The 20,127-nt window shown below is 33.6% G+C and overlaps 1 protein-coding gene across 2 annotated transcripts in view; it reads right to left on the minus strand.

Moving 5' to 3' along the window:
* Positions 1-856: 856 nt before the first annotated feature.
* The window catches only part of ARPC4 (binding protein), a 170,584-nt gene continuing 151,313 nt past the window's right edge, over positions 857-20,127 (minus strand). For both annotated transcript variants that reach the window (XM_089804919.1, XM_089804918.1), the window contains 3 exons: positions 6,229-6,333; positions 2,640-2,729; positions 857-1,292 (listed from right to left, as the gene is read on the minus strand). In XM_089804919.1, coding sequence (XP_089661045.1) covers positions 1,203-1,292; positions 2,640-2,729; positions 6,229-6,333 — 285 coding nt within the window. In that variant the 3' untranslated portion in view covers positions 857-1,202. The remainder of the gene's footprint in view (positions 1,293-2,639; positions 2,730-6,228; positions 6,334-20,127) is intronic.

Below are 20,127 nucleotides of genomic sequence, written 5' to 3' on the forward strand. Positions count from 1 at the left end.
ATCATGCTTGCACCTTAATGCAATTGTCTTATCATTCTCTAGTGGAAGTTATCTTGGTCTTTCATTTAATCTTGGGGGTGTTGTAGAGTCACCTAACTCTTAATACTCCTAATAAGAGATATCAAATGGCATGAATAAATATATCGATAGCCATGACTACAACAGATATGAGATGGTGACATTGCATAAGAAAGACTGACTCAACAGTCACGTCAACTGAGTTTCTACAATGATAGATAGTTATGCAACTCACCACGCTTAGAATTCCAAAAGTCGTGCAATAATAAAACTCTTGAATGTTGTCAAGAATGAAAGGAAGACATGAAAGCTTGATTGCTACAATACGCATACAGACAGTAGTTACGAAGAGTGCAACCTTTAATGTGTAGCATGAAGACTCTACATTAGAATTCAGTGATTGAAAGAAAAGAGAGAAGACTCTTCAAATAGGAATCGGTTCAGCACTGTAGACTCTTGCAGTCTAAGTTACCCAACCATAAAGATGAAAAGGGCAATGCAGAGAAAAGGCATTGCATTCACACAAACTGTACTCTTTAAGCATAGTTACCAAGAGATATGGAGGTAATGGCACCTGAGAAGAATATGGCAGTCAAATTAACTATGCAAGTAAATGATGAATATCCCTATATTGCATATAAATGTAGTCCCTAGAGATTGTGGGTACAGGACAAGCATGTGATACACATTCCTACAATGGAGTTGATTTGCAACAACATTTTTAAGCCATTAGATTGAACTACATCTCATATTTTAGATTCTCTAATTACTCCTAAAAAATGTCACTGTTTCTCTTCTCTAGTTACATATTGACCATTTATGTACACGAGTCCATGTAAAAAAATAGGATTTGCTTCTAGCAGCTTTCCAATCCACTAACTATTCACATATCCACCAATTCCATTGACATATTTTCAACCTTTCACCAATATTTTCAAGGTTATGTAAACAAGATTTTCATTGTCTTCTCTTACAAACTTCATAAATGAATGCTTAAAATCTGTCTTCTTTTGATTTATGAAGTGTCTTCTTTGTTTTTACAGTTGAATTCTACATAAGAAGTGGTATCCTTCAAAATAATACAGCCAGATTTGTCATAATTCCAAAAATATAACAGTTGTACAGAAAATTCCATTTTTGTAACCTTTCAGAAAAAGACGCAAAGGTTCTCCAATATAACATATTCAGGTGAATTGTTTCAAAAACTCTGTTGCTACCAGCCGGCCACGAGTGTTCACAGAGAGCTTCAATTCACTTATCTCTTTATCGATATCCTGCAAGATTGCCAACCAGAGTCAAAATACAATCTTCAAGCCAAGAAAAATGCTGAATGCCGTAGGCAACATATGTTGTTGCTTTGAGTGATGTAATGGCCCCATAACATCATAAGCATCTGCTACTACTGTTCAGTTTTGGGCACAATAAACTATACAATTTCTAGCTTGATTAACAATGGATCTATTCAAAAGTTGAAGGCAAACAGAAGTTCAGGAACAGTTTTCTTTACACAGTTTATGAATGCAATTTAACATTAATATATTTTAGAGTTTTATTAGGAAAAAGAAGCTTTTTATAGAATGCATCTCTAATAGATCTTGCCCATGGGATACAATCATTAAAATATAAGTGGATATATATTCAGTGGTCAAGTAACAAGGCACTAGCTAGAAAGATCTTTTAGCTCGTTTGCTGCTGGGAAGAAAAATAATACTTTTCTGTAGTTAGTTTGTGTGAAGTGGAATGATTCTATTTTCATTTTAATTTTAAATTCATTTCAAGAAAACGCATCCAACCAAATGATTCAATAATGAAAGCATTGCATAACTCTATCATGGAAGAATCCTTAGTGCAAACAGCTCTACACAAAAGGAAAAAGTATTCACAAGAGGATTAAACCGAAAAGGCATTTACAGAAGATGGAAATGTATGCAAGGTTGATGAGCCAGGGAAGACATGATCAAGAGCAAGTTATAAATTGTATATTGTGGAATTAAAGATTTATTTCACTGGTCATTCAAAAACAATAAAAAAGATTAATGAAAAGAAAAACTAGAATTTGTAGTTTTATACTGTCACAAAGTTCGAATTCGAATTCAAGTTCATTGATCATAAAATTCAAATGAAATTCAGCAAGGGTTAAAATTTGGAAAAAAAAATCAACACCAAATTTAAGTTTATGTGCGTGTGTATTTTTGAATATTAGTAATATATCCACAAAATTATCAAAATAGTTTAACATTGCTAAATAATTTGATAACTCAATATCAGTTTAAAATAAAATAATATCATATTAAATAACAGTATTATATTAAATATCATAAAATTTGGATGAAGTTTAGAAAGGGTAAAAATTCACTGAAATTCTAATCTCACGGATGAAATTCGACGCATCCTGTGACTTAGGTTTTATATATGACTGGAAATCTAATAGTTTTTAGCTCCTTATATTAAGTTTACAAAAAGCATTACTCGAAGATAACAGTGTTCTAGCATGAATACACTGGACTTTACAACCTGGGCATATCTGTTTCATTCTCTGACATAAAATGTAACCACCTGTAGGCATCAGAAAAGATCTTGCATATAGATGTAACATTAAAATGGGGTTGACAGATACTTACTTCCATAAACTGGACGATGAAATCTATAAGTTTATGTTTATACATCTCTTCACAATGATAGTTTGTAATCAAAAAGCTGATATCATAACCCTGCAAATCCCAGAAAAGGAGACTTATGAATGCTGTTGGAAATGGTAAGCTTGAAACAAAAACTAAATATTCTAAAGCACCAACAAGTTTCATGCTTTAAGTGAATGAATAGAGAAAGAGATGTTATTAATATATTGAAAAGCCAGAATATAAAACAAAATGGAAAACTATTAACTCAAAGAGAATGGAGAAACAAGGATAAAAATATTAATAGAAATGTGTCTGCATGCAGGAAAATGGACTTCCATTTATGAGACAGTTCAGTTGCAAAGTAAATCCACTGTTTGGTGCTAGAAAATTGATCAATGATGAGAAATGGTTCTAAAAGAACAATGCAACTTTGTTTCAGGTTAAACTTTGGATGAATCTTTTGTATGGTAGATGCTACAACTTCATCCCACAGTGAAGCTTTTAAACATGCTTCCACTCCTTCAAAACATAGTTAAAAAGGTAAAGCTATGAAATCTCTGAAACAATTGTCGCTTATTACTTCTATACTTGCAATATGGATTTTGTCTCTTTATTCCAAACTCGATAAAAACTAAGCTAAAGTCAGTTTAAAAGAAAGGTTCCCTCTAAACATGAATGTTAGTAATGAAGATAAATCACTTGCAGCAAAGCCTTTTCTCTGACAAAATTCTTTCCACTCAGACTCAACAATGTATCAAAAGCTGCCAAATCCAGTTCTGCTTTTACAATTGAATAACACCCAAATATACTGAGATGGTGGGGAGGGTGGGAAGGCTGGGGGGATGGCGGGTGTGTGAATCAGTAGATTAAAAAAAAAAAATTTAAAGACTTCATAAAATAATAGTAATGACTTTTAAAGCTTAATCAACAAATGCAAACTACAGCAAATAAGGACACCAACATTTACATGTAAACCCTAATGGAGAAACCATGGCCACAAATACTTGTCTATGAATGTCTCGTTTTACCATGTTTGTAGGCATCAACCCCTAAATATAGAGCACCAACCTCACCAAAATGAGACACCAAACTCCTAAATATGAAGCATCAATTTCACCAGTATTCTGCTCATGGACTTCTCATATACTTCTGAACTAATCTCACTTATATACCACTCCCTCTCTCTCTTGATGTACTGTATCTTCTTTGTTCACACAACACACACACTCTTCAATCTCCTTTTGCAAACTCTACTATACATGTTATTTCCTAAGAGACACCTTTTGAATATGAAATAAAATGTATTTTATTTCTTACTAAGCGCATCTCATAGAGAATCAACCTTTCATCAATTATTGACTGTGGAATGACCATACATGAATCATACCTCCGCATTAACAAATTAAACTACTCCAAGATAAATAGAAACTTTTGACCAAGCCTAGAATCTGTTGTATCATCTTAATGAGTTCTGACATTAACAGAAATGATGCACCTTTTCATGACAGATCCCAACCTAATCATCATTGTCACTGTGCGAATCATATCATTCATTGCCTTAACAGATCGAGCTTTTGTCTTAGCAAACTATTGAATGAGCTTTTGTCTTAACAAACTATTTACTATAAATTACTCGGCTATCAATGCTTGTTATTAGCTCGCTGCTTTTGATTTAAATTGTTTGTTATTTCTAACATAGAATGAAAATAGTTCAGCCTTTGATTCTCAAGGAATCGCTACATAATACACTACCACTGCTTATTGAATTGCCATCCAGGGATTGTTTCATTATACACTATCACTTCTTATCGAATCATTATCAATCGGATAATCAATAATCACTGCCGGAAATTCATTGTAATTGCTGCATATAATTATTAATACACAGATTGCTCCAACTGATCGTACCATATTTAGCATTGTAAATTGAAATACTATCATCTTCTGTGTCTTTATATTTGATTTTATGCCAATGATTCTTTTCTGTCATCAATGAGAAAATTGCATCAACAATGTCTCATTTTTTCTCTTTTTGGTTTCTTCTTAATTACTATAGGTTATGATGCCTAGAGTTATGGATCTTGTTTATAAAACAAAAGCAGCAAGCCTTTGCATGATGGAATGTTTCACCGTATCACTGTTAGGGCTGCATCTAGAGAACAAGCATATAAACAATGTGTGCAAGTTGGGACCTAAACATACAAATGTTCATCACATTTATAATTGTATATACATGTAAATTAGTTATTATGTATGTAACTTTAAATAGTAGCTCATCCCAGCACAATATCCTCACAACAAATCATTGTATGAATATCCATTGATACCCATTTAATGAAGAGCTCCTTAACTAATTATAAAACTTGTGATGTCACAATCTTTTTTATGCTACATCAGTAACTAACTAATTTTATGCAATGTTTGTCAAGTAGATACAAGCATTGACCAAGATAGACAAAAATGGTCCAACAGATAATATTTAGCACAAAAAAAGTATTTCTGCAATAGCAGATTATGATTTACAATCATTTATCAAATAAAACGAAGAGCTTATGAATGTCTGTTGATATTAACAAATTAACAACATAACCATAGATGTAGGAAATGGGTAGTAAAATTGGTGGAAGCTCAAAGAACTTGATACAATAGGAATGATCTAGGCATTAGGTACAAGGAAATGCAAAATATTAAAGATAAATGATGGATAAGGGGATTTGAAATCATTCTAAACTACAAGCACCCTCTGTGAAGTGGAAATCCTATACAAGACAGAAGGTTGAGAATTGGGTCCAGGCCAATATTATATCACTAACATCCAAAGACAATGAGAATACTTGAGACATTATGATGCTAGCATTGTGCTGGTCTGATGATGGTTTGAGACTTTGATGGAGTTAATCACAAGGGTATTTCTGACAAGTTTCTTCTGTGACAGAAGAATGCCAAGAGGTGGATGTGGATCTATGAATATATCCTCTATTGAGATAACTTACATATTAAATTATCCCATGGAAAAGAAGGCATGCATTTCTGATGCTTGGTCAACACAGACGGGGACTCTTTAAGCTAATCCACAAATCTTATAATCAACATAAAATATGAATATCAAATTATCCATCATTTCTAGTTTTATGTTAAAAGTTCACATATTCTTGTTTTCTAGGAATTTAATGATCTCTCTTTATCTCTGACCTGTTAGAAAATACTGATGCCCCAGCCTATGGACATGTCAGCTCAAACGATGATCCAATGTATCTTGAAATCATATTGTGCCCCTTCTTCAGCAGGGTATAGAAGATCACTATTGGAGATGTTGAATGAGCCCAGGTGATTAAATATAAGTGGTCTAGAATGGTTGTTCATAAAGAAAGAAATAATAAAATAATAAAATGTGTCTTCTGGATGTAATTGTGCCCCTTTTTAGATAATGTATCATTTGTGCTTTATCAAAATAGCTTACTTCCAAGTAAATATTACATATGTTTTGCCTGCAGTTGTGATAATGAGAAAAATCTCCAGCTATCTGGATATATATTGCAGAGACAAATTTACTACTATTTTCAGTACTGGCATGCATATTTAATACTACCTGTACTGGCTTTCGTCTAAGGACCTCGAAAGCTTCAGCACGCATCGACAAGAATCTGAGAAACTTCTTTGCAAGAATATTTTCCAATTCATCTGCTTGCTTTACCTGCAGCATTTCAATCATATTAGAGAAACACATCATATGTAGTACTTGTCAAAGCCATATCATGAATCTTGCATAGCACTACAAGGAACAGTGCACAACTATATCTCAACTCTCAGTTGTCAATCAAGGCTTTAATAATTCCATATGAATTAATCATGCAACTGGTTTGCAGGACACACAGGCATAAACACTTTATTTAGCTTAGGTAGAGATACTTGAGATACCATAATAATAGTTGACCAAAGTTTTATTGTTCAATTTGAAATTCCCCCTTACCATTTTTGCTAATCAATGTCAGTTGAAACATCTCCCAAAGATAGGATGGATCTTTTTAAAATAGCAAATTCTTAAATGCAAAATAATTTTGGAAGGAAAATCACACCCAATGCTTATGTAATTACTAATGACTGAGACATTACATACGTGCAAATGTGAGCAAACATGAATTTATGTGTGTGTATACACATACACACTTGAAATGGACGGCTCAATGTAAATAAATTAACTATAAAATTTAACAATTACAAGGAAATTGTTTAATTTCAGTACCCTAACTTGGTGAGGTCATAACCTGTGTTGCAAGATGTGCCTCATGTAGGCCCACATTGAGTGCGGATGCACATCAATGCAGATGCGCACAAGGTTCTTGCCTAGCACATGTGTGGGCGGCGATCACATAGAGCGAAAAAATGAACAATAAAAATGTGTTTTTTTCTTCTAAACTCTAAAACGGCCCTTTTATTAGGCATTTCAAATCAAAAATTATCATTTTGCTTCTTGTTATGCTCTCAACTTATTTCCTCCCCATTTTGGCATTTCGAAGGGCTGGTGGTTTTTTTTTGGAGATCATTTCTGGAGTGTTAGATAGTTTCCACAAAAGAGATTTAACCATCTAAGGTAAGCATTTAAACCTTTTGATGATTTTTTTCAAATTTTAGATGGATTTTTTAAGGTTTGTGAATAACTTTTTCAAGTTTGCTTCTTTATTTTTATTTTTTTAGAATGCAACAAAGGACAACTGTCGAAGTTCAGTGGGTGAGGAAAGAAATCAAAACTTCAAAATCGATAAAGAAGCTCCTTTATGGAGACGTACGCACAAGGATTTCACAAGTTCTTGGAGGTGGGGATACTTTTGGAAGTGTAGTCTTTCTAATGTACAATATAATAGCTCTTAGTCTCTAGGCCCTCATGATAAAAGGATTAATTTGTCTGAGGGTCCAAATAAGAAGCGGTTGTCTCTTGTACAAATAGCAAGATTCGTAAAGGAACAAGAAGATGCTGACAAATTGGATGCAAAAGGAAAACAAAGTGCCCATAATTCCAAAAAGAATGGAAAAATAAATTTACCCTCTAATACAATAGCAGCCTCCATATATCCCTTCTTGCCTATACTTTCTATGGAAGATGAAGATGAAGAACAAATTCACACCTGCAATAGAGGTCCATTGGATAGGGCATTTAAAATGGAAACAAGAGATATTGCTGAAGAAAAAATTGCATATTTTAGAACTCACTAAAACCAATTAGAGATTCTTGGATTGAATTAGGGTTCTATTGTTTCTGATGGAAAGATTCCAAAAACTGACGATTGATAAATGTTATTGCGATATCCCCAAAGGGGGTAATGCTCTTGAGGGTGGTTGATTGTGAAGGGGAAGTCAAAGACACAGAGTTCATTTTTATGATCCTTGTTGACTCTATAGAGATGAATAATGAGAATGTGGTCCAAGAAATTATGGACAATGCAAAAATTTGCAAGGTTGCACGTGCATTGGTTGAGGCAAGATATGAGCACAGTTTTTGGATACCGTACACTCCCTCAACTTGGTGATGCAACCGATTAGCACTCAAATAGAGTGGGTGAAAGAAATATACTAAGAGGCCGAGGAGATCTAGATGTTTGTGATGAACCATCATGTCATAAGAAATTTTCAGAACTTTCTCAAGATTGGAATTGTTGAAGGTAAATTTAATTTATTTGGTTTCATTTGTGTCACATTTTACATAATTGAATAGAAAAAACAATTATGTTATTTATTGTAAGAACACCAATGGCTCTACCAATGTTTCAAGTGTCCTTGAAAGATATTGTTTTTGCAATTTTAGAGTTTTTGTTTTAAGTTTTTCCAGAGTAAATGCTTTTTTTGGATTTCTGACAATACAAGGAATTCAAATAAAAATGCTTTGAAATAGACAAATGATAATGCAACAACTGTAGCAACTTTATTTCATTATCCCCACTATGAAATATTTATATTATTCAATACAATGCACATGAATTTTATTGGAAAAACTAATGAAGAAAAATACATGACTATTTGCATGCATCAAATTGACTCCCAAGTTGATATGCTGCCCTGTAAAAAATCCTTTCTCGCATTTACAATCCAGTTTTGCAACACAGCTCATTGGGAATGATTACCATTTGTTTTTAAGGTTCATAGTCCTTGCATGAAGGCACTAAACAACAAAATGTGCCTCTTAGAAAACAAATGCTGCCCCTTGCACTTAAATCATAGTCTGTAACAATGAATGTCATCCTCCTATCAAAATGATTAAACCTATATTCCCAAATGCAGCCCATTGTAAAGCTGTGATCTACATTAATTAATCACACCCCTGTCTTGCAACTGTTTCTGAGATGAAACACTGAGTCCAACTCTCAATTTGGTCACAATTTGAAGCATCCTCTAGCACAATTCAATGGTATAGTCACCATTCTTCCTTCAAACACTGAAACCATTGGCACAATACATCACACAAATTCGCCAAAATATCAAATGCATAGGAATATTGATTTCCAATGTTTGCTTTTATACTTTTCATGCCCAACTCAATCTAGAAGCTTCAACCAAACTCTTCACATCACTAGATAAATGTTCTTTTGTTCCAAAGTTTGAAACATAATAATTTATTATATTTCCCTCCAACCCTAGGCACTCAGCTTTAAACTTACAATTTAAATAATCATAAGATGCACTTATCAATACTTTATAATATAAGCTTTTAAATTTAATATTATTTAAGGGAAACCTAATTAATGATTATAAATAGCTTATTAATACCTTTAAATGATTCATCCAAAATCCATGTGCAATTTGCCTGAGCTTGATGCCAAGATGCCCTGCCAAAACTAGTACTAACCATTATTTGACTTACTTAGAATGAAAGCTATACTGATGACTCCCCAACTCCATACTGCTACCAAATTGTTCAAGTGTTCTACTAAATATAGAAACCATAACTTTCCCAAAATAATCACTTACTATAAATTGTAAGTCTGCCAATCTGACTCAAGTGAAGAGCAACCCTGAACTTCCTAACCTTTGCAGTTGAAAAAATAGCCTCTAGCTCGACCATCGAAGACTCTCCATCCAACTGATTAGCCTGCAAAGTTCATTGATAGGCTAATCCTCACTTCAGATCAAGGTTAACTAAAATGGGGATATTGCAGTCCGCCCTCCCTAAAATTGCTTGTTCCCAAGCAATCTCACAACTGATAGCTCACTAGACTCAACCTAAGAGGAATTCACACTCCAACGAGATCCCACAGATAAATGTGTAATGTCCTTGTCATCACCAAACCTGTAATGAAACATCATCCATATAATAATCAAAGCTTTCCTAACTGAACTCAACACCACAACTAGTGATGCTAAAGCAAGAACATTACATGGAAGCATCTCTACAGGTTGACTAGATTTGCCCCCTTTCTATATGCAAAATAAGTTGCCATACCCAATGTTGAAAATTTTTGCAATATATTGCATGTTGTTAATATTATAATAATAGATAGTTTCTATTATCTCCATTTAGTATCTAATGGTTATCTATTGTAATCTTCTATAATTATTAGAATGTTTCTAATATTTAGTTTTCTGTTTCTAGAATGGAATGTATCCAATCTTTACGATTGTTTCTTAAGGAAACATCATTCAGTCTCTTGTATAAATTGATCTCTTGATCACTGTTAATAACAAGTAAATATTTTCCAATTACTTCGTTATATGGTATTAGAGTCAATACTCTAAATTTTTTTCGAAAATAATTATAATTTCTTGGTTGAAATTATCTGCCTTTTATTTTTGAAATCATTTACATGCATATTTGCTTCCAATTCTCTCTATAATCCGACTAGGATTTCCATTCTACAAGATCTAAATCTGTCCACTTCTGGTTTGGTTCTACAACCCATTTCTATCTAGATCCATCTATTTTTTCTGCACATTTCTACCATTTTTTGTGGTTTTTTTGTAGCGGAGTTGTTTTTTCAAATTCTTGGTGGGTATTTTGAGAGCTCAATTCGATGGTCAAATTTTTCTGGGTGCCTCAATTTTCAAGCTACTAATCCAGAAATAGACAACATATTCTTTCTGGGTTTTTCAAGCTCTCTTCTGGGTCACCCTTCAAATTTTTTAGATCTCTACTTTTTGAGGGTTGCATGTACTTGCATGTTTGTTGCATGTACTTGAATGTTGTTTGCATGTGCAGCTTTACCATGCAAAGTCTCACGTTTTGCCTCCCTTACAAATTCTAGTGGGTTTTCAAAAAAAAATCAAAAAAAAAGAAATTCTAATGAGTTTTCATACTTTTTTCCCTAAAAAAATTTCTTATGGGTTTCTATTAAGTTTCCCTTAAAATTTTCTGATTTTGTAATTTGCTAAGTTGTGTGGGATTCCTTTGTTGAAATTGTAATTTTTTCCTCAAAAATTATCTATTGAGTTTTACCATTTTTCCTAAAAAACAAAGCTTTGTATTGGCAAGTTTTGATTGATTTTTCAACTCAAAAATCATGTTGAGTCTTGATTGATTTTTCACCTCAAAAATCATGTTGGGTTTTGATTTATTTTTCACCTAAAAAATCATGTTGGTTTTGATTGATTTTTCACCCCAAAAAAATCGTGTTTTGTTCTTTCGATTCTCTCCTAAAAATAATGGCTTTTTACAGTTTGTTTTGGAGCATTATGCTCATCTGCAAACATATTCAGAAAGCTCCTGAAAGAAAAACATTCAATGCAACTATTGCCACAAGTTTGGGCAGATGAAGGTTGAATGTCGGAAGTGCTTAGCTGCCCTATCTGAGCAATCTGGTTTGCAACCCATAGTGAACAGTGTGGAGCACCTTGAGCAGATAGAATCTGTCTTTTACGCTTTTTGACATCTTCGTGCTCTAGATAGATTAACCATAAAGGGAGGGTATTATGATAATAGATAGTTTTTATTATCTTTGTTTAGTATCTAATGGTTATCTATTGTAATCTTCTATAAATATTACAATGTTTCTAATATTTAGTTTTTTTGTTTCTAGAATAGAATGTTTCTATTCTTTACGATTGTTCCTTAAGGAAACATCGTTCAATCTCTTGTATAAATTGATCTCTTGATCACTATTAATAACAAGCAAATATTTTCCAATTACTTCGTAATAGTTAAAGAAAACGATATAACCACCTCATATATCGGAGTGAATATTTTGAAGATATCACAATGAAATAGCGTAGAGAAAAATCAAAACACTACCCTAAGAATTTCAGAATTGCAAAACAAAAGTTACCTTTATTTCTTAAACACCGCTCTCCCAGTTATTTTGGCAACGCGGGTATGGTAGGGTTTACTAGAGATGTGGCTAGGTTTACTAGAGATGCGGCTAGGTTACAAAATAATCTTGTTCAACCTAGAGACGTTGCTTGCAATCTTGTTCAGTTAAATGTCAAATAATTGAAACACAAGAATTTGGCATCAGTTTCCCATAATGATTAATGTTTTATTGTTTCAAGCATTGTTTTAAAACTTTGAAGTGTAATAGTTGAATGTTATAATAATTTTATTAATTTTTAAATAGTTTTAGATTTTAATATTGTTATTTGTTATTAATTATATTATATTTTAATTTATTAATATGATTATAATAATATATTCCTTATCTCTAAAGTACTATAACACATCAGTACTTCCTGTCCCAAGGAGAGTACCACCATATAGAGATTTTGAACTTACTAATGGGTACAAGCAAGCATTTATTAAACTCTTGAAAGATCCAAAGGTGGAGACAAGTGTTAAGCAAGAATTTGGCTTGTTCATCTCAAAAAGAAATCATACAGTTGTGATATTAAAGAACAATCCAAAATGGATGCTACTGCATGGTGGTACCTCCATGGTCAAGATTATATGTACCTCCAACCTCTTGTAATCAAGATGCTCAGACAAGGTTTTTTTTGGGCCACTTGTAATGTAGAATTTAGTGTTTAACATTCTTGAATTAATCTTGCAGCTTTTATTTTATTTTTTGTTGGTTTGCTCTCCATGTTGCAAGTTCTTCTTCCGCTGAATGGAATTTAAGTACACACTTCTTTAGTCACTCAATGAAGCATAACTAGTTGGCTGCAAAAAGAGATGAAGACTTAGCATATAATCATTCCAATTTGTGTCTTCTATCACATAAGGATCCCTAATACACACAAGGGACAGTAAAGCTTTAGGATGTAGCACCTGAGTCTAACAACTTGGATGCAACCCTTAGGGACCTTGCTAGATGGTGTGAATCTAAAGTGAGAGAAACCACCTTGGGTTAAAATGATGATAATGATCTTGAACTTGCAGTAGCTGATTTTTCTTTTCTATACCCCTTCTGATGATTGATGAGTCATAATTCATTTAATAAAATTTTGTAATTTAATAACTCTAATGATTTTCATTGGAATCACAAATGTAGACATATTACATCATTGATATGGATTATTTAAATATATTTGGACCATCTTTTAGTATTTAACATTTATCTTTTGCATTTAGTACTGATCAATGATGAAGTATCATACTATCAAATTATTTAGTTTCTTAATTTTGTTTATATCTTTAGGTTTTTCTGTATATATATATATATATATATATACACACACACACACACACACACACAAGAATACGTATTGAGCAGCTGCATGAAACAACTCAGAGAACCTCTTGTATGCTCAGATTAGAAATCTTACAAGAGAGTGTGTACACACAAACTAATATGATCCTAAATCCATCATGTTCTCATGTCTGTAAGCTTCTCATAGCCGCAAAGCCCTCATCAATGAAGTTATAAGTGGCACTTATATCAACAAGAGTAATGTTTCACTGACCCTGTAACACACCTCTCACCTTAAATGTGACTGCCTTCTGAATACTAGAGAGTTGAGCAATGGTACCATCACTCTTCTGCTCCTCTCTTGATGAACTTTCCCCATCAGAAGTCAAATACTTGTGGGTTCCCTTTTCTATTAGCCCCAACTTAGAAGAGAAGTGGTTATGGATGAAAACAAAAATTGAATAAAAGTTGGATGGATGGAATAGGTAATACTTATCCTTAGGTGGCAGGAGAGAAGTTTGTCAGGAGATCTTATCTTCAAGTAGTCTGTAACTTTATGTTGACTTAGTAGTCAGCACCTCCTGGGAGAATCATGACATGGCTTAACCAATTTGTGTGAGTCAGGTTAAGTATGGCATTTGTATCGGGCATTGATAGTTCGAGATTTTGGTGCAACGGTAGATGATTACAACAATTGGTATCAAAGCCTTGGGTCACAGGTTCAAGTCTCCCTTCAGTGGTTGCTGAAGGCTCAGTCAGTGTTGAGGGAAAGATTGTTGACTTGGTGGTCAAGACCTTCTTGGAGACTTGTGACATGGCTTAACCACCTCCTGCAAGTTGGGTTAAATCTGGCATTTGTATCAGGCATTAATAGTTCGAGCTTTTGGAGCCACAACAAATGATTCCAACACTTTATACTATGCGTCTACTTGACTTTTCAGCAATTAACACATAAATGCGATAAAGAAAAACAAATTGAGACTTTTAAGGTCAGATAGAAAAGGAAAAAAGGAAAACATTCATTCGATTGGGATTGGTGTTTTATGCAGTTGCACAATGCGGGGATTAGCTCTTATGGACCTCAAAAAACATGGCATTGTTTTAGCAGTAAAATGGATTATAAGAGGTCTTGATGGGGAAGCACTATGGAAAGTATTAGTAAGAAATAATATTCAGCTAACTCCCAAGCATGTCAAAAAGTGAATGTCTTTACCTATATGCGTTTATGGAAAGCGTATTATAACTCCTGCAGGATCTAACGAGTTTAATAGTTTAAGGAAAGCATGGAAGATGGTTAAGAACAAAGTAATTAATTGTCATTTCATGCAGGATAATAATAGGAAAGTTATTTCTCACAGATCCATTTGGTAGAATTTACAGCATTGAGGCAAGCATCTTGCTTTACTTGAAGGATGCTCAGCCAAAAGTTGCTATTAGAAAGGTATGCAATGCTTTATAAATATCATCCACAACAGTCAGCTTAAATATTGGGTCTCCCCTAGTTATGAATGTAAAACTGGAGGACATAAACCATTATGGGGGAGGCTTGTAAAGGATTTTAATTTCCACTAGGTTGCATCCAGGATGTTGAACAACTTAAATACAATAAACAGATAATGCTACTCCATTATGTAATATTAATGTTGAGATAATCTGTAAAGAATTGTCTCACAGTGTTTCTATCTCGGATTGCCTTAATAACTGTTAAATGTTAAGTGTTTCTATCTCGGATTGCCTTAATAATTGTTGAAATGTTAAGCTAGAAGATAAACAATGTCAAATATGTTTCAAGATGCTATTGTCAAATATTTTATAGCCTAAAAAGACCTGATTTAGATGGGTATTTGGTATTTACTCCGCAATGCTTTTAAACTTACGAATATAGATATTGATATGTGCACTATCTGCCGAAAGTCTGAATCTGTTAAACATAATTTTTGAATGTTTCTTTGCAAAAGAAATCTGCAAACTCTTTTGTGCGGGTCTGGAAACTGTAATGTAAGTAATTATGTTTTTTGGATGGAAATTTTATCAGGAACTGTTAATAAGTTGGATAAAGTTCACAATTTGTTTTGGCTTTCCTTTTCAACTGAGATATTATCTGGAAAGCAGGAAATGATGAGAATTTTAATGGGGTAAAGAGGATGCATACTAAGTCAAACAAAATTCACACCTTCCAATGTTGCCATGCAAATTATAACTTCTAGAGAGGTCTCAAAGACTTAAGTTTTTGAAGCTTCTTGGCGATGGTACAGTGAGAGTAAACAAGGAGGTAAGATATGGCCACACTTGTTCATACAATCAGTTCGAGAACCTCTCCCCTTCTACAAAGGGCTAGTGGAGTTTGTGAAAAGCTACAATAAGAAAACAGTGATACACAGAGAGAGTAACAAGGGAGCACATGGAGTAAGGATTCATCCTAATAAGGATAACGGTGGCATTGAAGCAGTAAGATCTGGTGAAAAGCTATCAGTTATGTCACATCCTATTGGGTGGTGAAACTGGGATTCCTATAATGAGACCAGAAATTACTAAAGAATCAATATACACAGTACAGTAGCTTACTTCAGAGTATATAAGATGTACATTCAATCTCATTGTTTACAGTGGACACAATATTATATTTCAATATATGCATCAGTTGTAAATAGATGTGAACTACTATTTAGTGATGTTAGAATGAGCTGCATTTTATATAGGTACAGCAGTATTTAGATGCTTAGATTTAGTAGCAGGTTATGTTTTCCATTGCATAGTGACCTAATGATCTGATGATCTGAATTTTGATATTTTTTATTGACAATTAAACTATATCTTACACAAAAAGTCCTTCTGATTGAAAAACTTCTTCAAGCTGTTATAATCTCTCCTTGCCACAAATTTATCTGCTAAAAGATAATATCAGAATTTGGCAAATACATATATAACAAGTAACATATGCAATGGAAAATCTTCCTTTCATCTCTTTGAGCTTCCCACCTAAGTCACAGGGTTCGCCGAATTTTCGGCTTCATGTTCGGATTTCGGCGAACTTCAAAAAAAAAAAAAAAAATTCGTTAAATTCAGCAGAAAATTCATACGAAATCATTCTAACTGTCTTTTGGCAGAGAACATATTTCATAGGTGTCATTTTTTAGGGTTTTCGGCCAAAAAAAACTTTAAAATGAAGCTCTATTTGCTCAAAATTATTTCTTCTGAAGATCGTTTCTGAAGGACGGCAAGGCAAATTGTCTACCGCAGCTTGCAAATCATTTATGTCGTCTATTGCAGGTTGTGGCATGGGAAATCATTAGGCATTTGGTGTTTGACATCATTTGCGTTTGAAGTAGAATCATTTGCACATCTGCATCTAGAGTAGAGGCATCTGAACTAGTCGTCAGTTGTCATTTATGTAGGTCGTTTAGCGTCTGAGATTATTTGCGTCTGAAGAAGAGCGTCCATGTTCAACGTCTGATAGTAAGGTGGTTGTAGCGGTACGATCCTGACAATCTCCCAGTAGCGGCAGCATCGACAACGACTATTAGCAAATCTCGACTACCATTTCTAATAGTTAGTAACATTGTTATAATGTATTTCATTTTAATTTAGGTTTCAATAGTTAATAACATTATTATAATGTATGCTATTTTTATTTATTTATTAATAGTAAAATAATTATGTATATTCTTTATTAGAAAAATATTAAATTTTTATATATTTTTTATTAACCTTCTTCTCATTAGTAAAATATTAATATATTATATTTTTATTTATTATTACATTACTTTTTGGTTTTATTTATATATTTATTTAAGATAAATTTAATGTCGAATTTTTCCCCGAATTTTTTTGGACCTTGCCGAACTTGATCCAAACTTCATAGTTGTCGAACTCGAACCTTGTGACTTAGCTTCCCACTATCAAAAGCTATAGGATGTTTGCTCTACATTAGGACAACTTCAATGAGCTTACCAAAAACATCACAATCTAAAACAAAGGGCTGAAAATTTGGCAATGCTAGAAATTGACACGAACTCCTCAACTCCTTGATCATTCCAAATTTCTTGTGTTGCATAAAAAAGTCATATGAAAGATCTCTTCATGGTCATCCCTATTAACGGTGTTGCCAACTGTGAAAAACACTAATGAATCTCCTATAACAGCAACACAAACCAAAGAATCCCCTCAAATAGGTCTATGTCTTAGGTGGTGGCCAATCCAAGATAGAGTGAATCGTATCCTAATCCATTTTGACTCCCTCTACACTAATCATATACCCCAAATATAGAATTTCTATCAAAAAAAATTCACATTCAAAAGTTCTATCATATAGTAACTATACCTCTATAACCCTAACAATTTCAACAATGTCTGAGATAATCTTCTCACGATTTGTTGTATATCAGAATGTCATCAAAGGAAACAAGAACAAATTTCCACAATTGCTTATTAAATACCTAGTCCATGTGTGATGAAAATATACCAGTTGCATTGATCAATCCCAAAGGCATTGCAAAGAACTCATAGTGTAAACAATAGCATATAAATGCAATGTTATTAATGTCCTCTTCTCTGACTCTAATCTGATGATAACCTAACAGAAGATCAATCTTCTAAAAGTAAATTAACCCATGCAACTCAACAATCTTGACAGCCCTATATCAATACACCTCATGGTTTCATCTGTTAGGAATTACAGAGCATGACATAGAATAATGTAATTAACAAGAAATCAACATAATTATCTTAATTCATTGTAAATGAGCTTTTAATTAGTTATTAGTTATAAGCGGTCATTAGTGGTTTGGTTAATTCATAAGTGGAATGGTTTTATAAAGCCATAGAATGTAATCATTTGTCAGTTAAAGATAAATGATTGATTTTGTGGATTTGAGCATTTGGATCTCATCTATTTTTCGATTTCAATACCATCCTTCTTAACCAACACTACTGAAGAAGTGAAAGGACTAGAACCAGATCTAGTATGACTGATACCAAGTATCTCCCAAATTACCTTGTCTATCTCTTCATTATGCCTTTTTGTGTGGTAATAAGTGGTTATAAGTTATAACTAATGTTACCCGATGATGCATCCCCAGTATATTTTCAGCCATCCCCGTCCCGAAAACATCTCAAAGACTTGCATATACCTAGGGGACTTTGACTTTGACTTCTAGAACAAATTAGACTTTGACTCTCAAAAGTAACACAAATTTGGAATAAGAATTCTGTTGATTCTTAAATTTTAAAGTTCTATTATGTATAAGTGCATGCTTTATCCATGTTTTCATATAAATATTTTAAATTTTTCTATATATTTTTATTTTCCCTATTGTTATATAGTCGTCCCCATTTGCCATCCCCCCATCCCCAAAATTGGCAAAAAATTTTGCCATCTCGAAAACCCATCCCAATGTCCCCCAACATCCCCATTCCAAAAACTTGGGGGAACATAGGTTATAACAGACTTGGCCCTCTCCTCAAAGCTTTGATCTAGTGGCCTACCAAGAGGATTATTGCCAAACACCAAGCTATGAATGAATACCAGCATAATAAGCTCTATCATCCTTCGAAAAAGCATTTTTAGAAACAAAACATTAAGCTGCCCATAACCTCACCATCCCAAAAAAAGAACTTACATCTTTGCAATGACTACTATGGTGCTCCATTAGACATGCCTCAAAGTACTACTCATTTTTCCATCTACTTTGAACTTCAACTCCATCGTCTAAGAATTTTGGGAGTACTTTCCAAGAGAATGTAGCTACAGTGTTCCCAAAACTAGATCAATCTTTCCAATTCCCTATTACATATAAATTGTTTGTCACGAAGTAGTTGACTACCATGATGGTCAACTATGATATATTTCTGGTGCATGTAATAGTAAATCCATTTGCAACCATTACATTTAAATTTTAAATCCTTCAAAATAATCCACCTCCTCTTTGCCACGAGGAGCTCATTAGTGAAGTTGTGGGTTGCCCCATGATTAATCAAAAGCAAAACAATCTCTCTAACCATGTAGGACTCCTCTAAACACTGAATGGATTGTACCTTGGTGTATCTTAAAGAGTAGGAAAAATCTCTCCTCTAACTCCAATCTGGTCTCTTTGTTCAACATCTTCCTATTCATGTTTATTGACTAATTCAACTTCCTCCTTTTCCTATTCATTATCAAATACAATCACAATGCAATGAAACTTGTACCTATTGAGGCACCTATGACATACTTCCCAAGGCTCTTTGCATGAAAAACATACTTTCCTCCTTCATGGCTTATTCTTTGTCTCCACATCCATGTTTTCCTTTTTAGGCCATTCTTTCTAAATAGACTTATTATATTTCCTCAATAGAGATGACACGGACTGGAATCTATTTTTGGTTATCGAAAACTCCTTGTTTCTTTCCCTTTTTATTCATCCTATAGAGATGGTGGGTCCAATTCCTTGACCCAAAATCTAAGTGGTTTAGTAAAACCCCCAATGAATAAGCAAATCCTGTCTCCGATACATCAAGAACCATAGCAAAAATCCTTATGTCACCGTCGCACAATATAACAAATCATGAACATCAAACTCCAAATGAAGTGCAGCATATTTCATTGCTTCTTTCTCAAACATGGGATTTGTTTGAGATAATAATCATTTTTAGATCCATGAATATATTGCCCATCTATTAGAGCCATCAAAAGAAGGTATGGACAGCTTGCCTAACTTTCACTCTAGATTTCAATTATGTTTGCGTCTTTCCTTCTTCTGTCTACTCTAGAAGATCAATTAGCAACATAGCTGCATGGTATTCTTCCCCTAAGGACATGGTATTCTTCCCCTAAGGATTGGTAGTCTTCCTTATTTAAAAAATGTAAGCACCAAGAGTCTAGCTGCTGATCCAATTACCATTCTTGTGTTTGTTGTTGGTTTGGTTGTTTGCATAATTACTTGCTCCCCCATTGTTATTCCTAATCA

This window comes from Cupressus sempervirens, chromosome 10, assembly GCF_028749045.1.
Source record: "Cupressus sempervirens isolate cs-2001-9-10 chromosome 10, ASM2874904v1, whole genome shotgun sequence".
Taxonomy (NCBI): Eukaryota; Viridiplantae; Streptophyta; class Pinopsida; order Cupressales; family Cupressaceae; genus Cupressus; species Cupressus sempervirens.